Source organism: Chlorocebus sabaeus, chromosome 16 (assembly GCF_047675955.1).
Source record: "Chlorocebus sabaeus isolate Y175 chromosome 16, mChlSab1.0.hap1, whole genome shotgun sequence".
NCBI classification, from domain to species: Eukaryota; Metazoa; Chordata; class Mammalia; order Primates; family Cercopithecidae; genus Chlorocebus; species Chlorocebus sabaeus.
This window is the reverse complement of record NC_132919.1, coordinates 58,644,916-58,649,328: the sequence shown is the minus strand read 5'-3', so window position 1 is coordinate 58,649,328 and position 4,413 is coordinate 58,644,916. Positions and strand designations below refer to the sequence as shown.

The window sequence follows — 4,413 nt, the reverse complement described above, 5'->3', positions numbered from 1 at the left end:
CCATGCCTGTGTGTGGCTTTCTAATTTGGAGCCTTTAATGTCTCTGGTGAAAGGTAACCCATCCGAATTGGTGTGATGAACCAGAGTAGTCGTGGCTGCAGTTTTTTACAGAAGAATGAATAACATTTTCTAGAAACCCTCAGCCAGTGTCTCCTTAAGTCTCCTTGGCCAGGGAGATGGGCTAAACACCTTAAATTTAATCATAAATCTCTCCTGGAGCTACAAGCAGAATTCATTCCTCCCAAACTTCAAGGCTGAATGGGATTCCAAGGTCAATCATGGCTGCACGTGGGCCTCACCTGGGAAAGTACCCAGTTCTGTTCAGTTGATGAGGGGCGTGAGGGTCCACCTTTGGTCTTTTTAAAAAATGCAATTCCCAAGGGCTCCTCCTGTACAGTGTAGGTTGATAGACACTATTCTTTTTGAGATGGAGTCTCTGTCACTCAGGCGAAACCCTGTCTCTACTAAAAATACAAAAAATTAGCTGGGATTACAGGCATGGTGCCGGGAGCCTGTCATCCTAGCTACTTGGGAGGCTGAGGCAGGAGAATAGCTTGAACTCGGGAGGAGGAGGTGGCAGTGAGCCAAGATTGCGCCTCTGCACTCCAGCCTTGGTGACAGTAGTGAGCCTCCGTCTCAAAAAAAAAAAACAAAAAACCACTGATAAATAATGTATCTTTACCTATAACTTTCATTTTTGTATTTGTTTTTGTTGTAAGCAAGGGAGGAAACGTAATATTCCTAAACCTATTTGGCAATTAACAGTAAAAACTGCTAACACTTATTTTGCTTGTTGAAATAATCTTAAAAGGGTAACATTAAAAGATTGGATATCAGTGTTAAACATTTCACAAAGTATTGATTCATTGCTATATTGCATTTTGGCTAAAAATAAGCTACTTGATTATTTTTAGAACAAAGGAAATCATTCTGTTTCCTAATGTTGATTTTTTTTTCTCTCATCTGTGGCTGCATCATCACTGAAGAAAAAGCTCAGGATAATTTTTTGTTATTGTAAATCCTCATTAAGTAAGATTTTTATTTCAGCATTTGGCTTCTTTAATTGCATAACAGCAGTAACAGCAAAGTCAGTTTTGTTCATATGAGCCATTGGAAACCATGTCAGATACAGGACCCAAGTTTAGAAGGCCATTAAGGCCTGGCTGCCCCTTACCCCTCTCCACCCTTGCTGGAGCTTGCCAAAACCCGGTGGACTGATTTTGGAAAGCCCTTGAAACATGTCATTTCATTAATGGTGCTTTCTTTTGGGATTGGGCTGTTGACCTAATTTGTGATGAAAACCTGGCCAAATCATGCAGCCTCCCTCTAACTCCCCATGGGAAAGTGTTAGAGAAAAGCGTTTTAGCAACATCACCCATTTAAGTTTCATAACCCCAGCTAATAAAGATGATAAGAAACACCCAAGCTATCAACTAGGGTTTTTTGAGGGCAGAAGTACAATTTAATTTTGAGCACTTGCATGTTAAACGACATGTTTTTGGCATAGTTTGAAAGCTAATTCCAGTGTCTGCAAACACCCAGTTCCTCCTAAATATTTGGGACAGTTTCATAACACTGTAGGAGGTGTATGCATCGAACCCTCTTAAACTGATCAGTTCTTGCATTCCAGGCTTTTCACAATGTCAATGTCTTTTCCCATCCTAGTTGTGGGAGGTAGCATGGTGCAGTGAAATGGACTGGTATTTAAGAGCCAGATCTGTCTGAATTCAAATCCTGCCTCTTTATTATGTCAGTAAAAGACCTTTTGGTGGGGCAGCTAAGTGCCTGGCATAAGAAAAGTATAGATACTGGTTCGAATCCCCACTCCAGAACTGGCGGCGTCCCAGTCCCGCGGGTGTGGGGCGCCGGAGGACCCGCCCTCGGGTTCATGGCGGCCCCGGTCCGCCTGGGCCGGAAGCGCCCGCTGCCTGCCTGTCCCAATCCGCTCTTCGTTCGCTGGCTGACCGAGTGGCGGGACGAGGCGACCCGCAGCGGGCGCCGCACACGCTTCGTGTTTCAGAAGGCGCTGCGGTCCCTCCGACGGTACCCACTGCCTCTGTGCAGCGGGAAGGAAGCTAAGATCCTACAGCACTTCGGAGACGGGCTCTGCCGGATGCTGGACGAGCGGCTGCAGCGGCACCGAACATCGGGCGGTGACCATGCCCCGGGCTCGCCATCTGGAGAGAACAGTCCAGCCCCGCAGGGGCGACCTGCGGAAGTCCAGGACTCTTCCATGCCAGTTCCTGCCCAGTCCAAAGCGGGAGGCTCTGGCAACTACTGGCCAGCTTGGCACTCAGGAGCCCGAGTGATACTGCTGATGCTTTACCGAGAGCACCTGAATCCTAATGGCTACCACTTCTTAACCAAGGAGGAGCTGCTGCAGAGGTGTGCTCAGAAGGCCCCCAGGGTAGCCCCTGGGAGTGCTCGACCCTGGCCAGCCCTCCGCTCTCTCCTCCACAGGAACCTGGTCCTCAGGACACACCAGCCAGCCAGGTACTCATTGACCCCAGAGGGCCTGGAGCTGGCCCAGAAGTTAGCCGAGTCAGAAGGCCTGAGCTTGCTGAATGTGGGCATCGGGCCTAAGGAGCCCCCTGGGGAGGAGACAGCAGTGCCAGGAGCAGCTTCAGCAGAGCTTGCCAGTGAAGCAGGCGTCCAGCAGCCACCACTGGAGCTGAGGCCTGGAGAGTACAGGGTGCTGTTGTGTGTGGACATTGGCGAGACCCGGGGGGGCGGGCACAGGCCGGAGCTGCTCCGAGAGCTACAGCGGCTGCACGTGACCCACACAGTGCGCAAGCTGCACGTTGGGGATTTTGTATGGGTGGCACAGGAAACCAATCCTAGAGACCCAGCGAGCCCTGGGGAGTTGGTACTGGACCACATTGTAGAGCGCAAGCGGCTGGATGACCTTTGCAGCAGCATCATTGACGGCCGCTTCCGGGAGCAGAAGTTCCGCCTGAAGCGCTGTGGCCTGGAGCGCCGGGTATACCTGGTGGAAGAGCATGGCTCGGTCCACAATCTCAGCCTTCCTGAGAGTACGCTGCTGCAGGCTGTCACTAACACTCAGGTCATTGATGGCTTTTTTGTGAAGCGCACAGCAGACATTAAGGAGTCAGCTACCTATCTGGCCCTCTTGACGCGGGGTTTGCAGAGACTCTACCAGGGCCACACCCTACGCAGCCGCCCCTGGGGAACCCCTGGGAACCCTGAATCAGGGGCCATGCCCTCTCCAAACCCTCTCTGCTCACTCCTCACCTTCAGTGACTTCAACGCAGGAGCCATCAAAAATAAGGCCCAGTCAGTGCGAGAAGTGTTTGCCCGGCAGCTGATGCAGGTGCGCGGAGTGAGTGAGGAGAAAGCAGCAGCCCTGGTGGATCGATACAGCACCCCTGCCAGCCTCCTGGCCGCCTATGATGCCTGTGCCACCCCCAAGGAACAAGAGACACTGCTAAGCACCATCAAGTGTGGGCGTCTACAGAGGAATCTGGGGCCTGCTCTGAGCAGGACCTTATCCCAGCTCTACTGCAGCTACAGCCCCCTGACCTGAGCTTATGCTGTGAGCCTCCAACCCCCATCTGTACCCCCACGCAGGCTAGCCAGCCTTTTAACAGCATCTTTTGGAGTAAAATTAGAATCTAAGTGTTTGCAGCCATATGTGTTAGGTAGAAGATGCCTGGCCCTGGGGACCTCGTGAAATACGCAGGAACCAGGGATACCGTCTGGACCAGTGGTTTTTAAACAAAGCTGCTTAGGACCTGGGATTGCCTGGTCAGGGAGATGGAGTCAGTGGGGCACTGCAGCTTTGAATCGATTTTATGTCATCAGTTGGTCCTCATCCAATAAAACTTCCTTAGGAGTGCAGAGGGCTCATTGGGAAAATAAAAATAATAAAAATAAATAAAACTTCCTAAAAGAAAAGCTTGAAAACCATACACACACACACAAAAAAAGAAAAGTATAGATACTAATTCCTACATAATAGATATATCCCAGTTAAGTATTACAGCTATTCCAAACTTTTTGTTGTTGGGAATAGCCGTAGTAACTGAAGAAACAAAGTCTTGCTATGTTGCCCAGGCTGGTCTCAAATTCCTGGCCTCAAGCTATCCTGCCTCAGCTTCCCAAAGGGCTGGGATTAGAGGCATGAGCCACTGCACCCGGCTGCCTCCAACCTTTTAACACCAAAGATTTCTGTTTGTTCTTACATAGACCCTTGTTTTGATATATTTTACCGTCCAGGCTAAGTTTATTAGTACTCTTTTTTTCCCCTTGTCAGTCAGATACAAGTAAACATAAGATCACCATACTGGATTGTTTATATACTTAATGATAGGATTCTACTGAAAAGTCAAATGTTTTGTCAACCTTTAAGGTCTTTTAGGGGCTTGGCATAGCTCTCTGAACAGTGGAACTGGC

At 49.5% G+C, this 4,413-nt stretch overlaps 1 protein-coding gene across 1 annotated transcript; it reads left to right on the top strand.

The window, feature by feature from the left end:
• Positions 1-1,822: 1,822 nt before the first annotated feature.
• Positions 1,823-3,557, top strand: LOC103243152 (crossover junction endonuclease MUS81). Its single transcript, XM_008012005.3, has one exon. The coding sequence runs from the start codon at positions 1,889-1,891 to the stop codon at positions 3,542-3,544; it is 1,656 nt and encodes a 551-aa protein (XP_008010196.3). The 5' UTR covers positions 1,823-1,888; the 3' UTR covers positions 3,545-3,557.
• Positions 3,558-4,413: the final 856 nt, after the last annotated feature.

Coding starts and splice junctions, on each gene's coding strand:
- LOC103243152 (XM_008012005.3), top strand. CDS start 1,889: ATGGCGGCCCCGGTCCGCCTGGGCCGGAAGCGCCCGCTGCCTGCCTGT.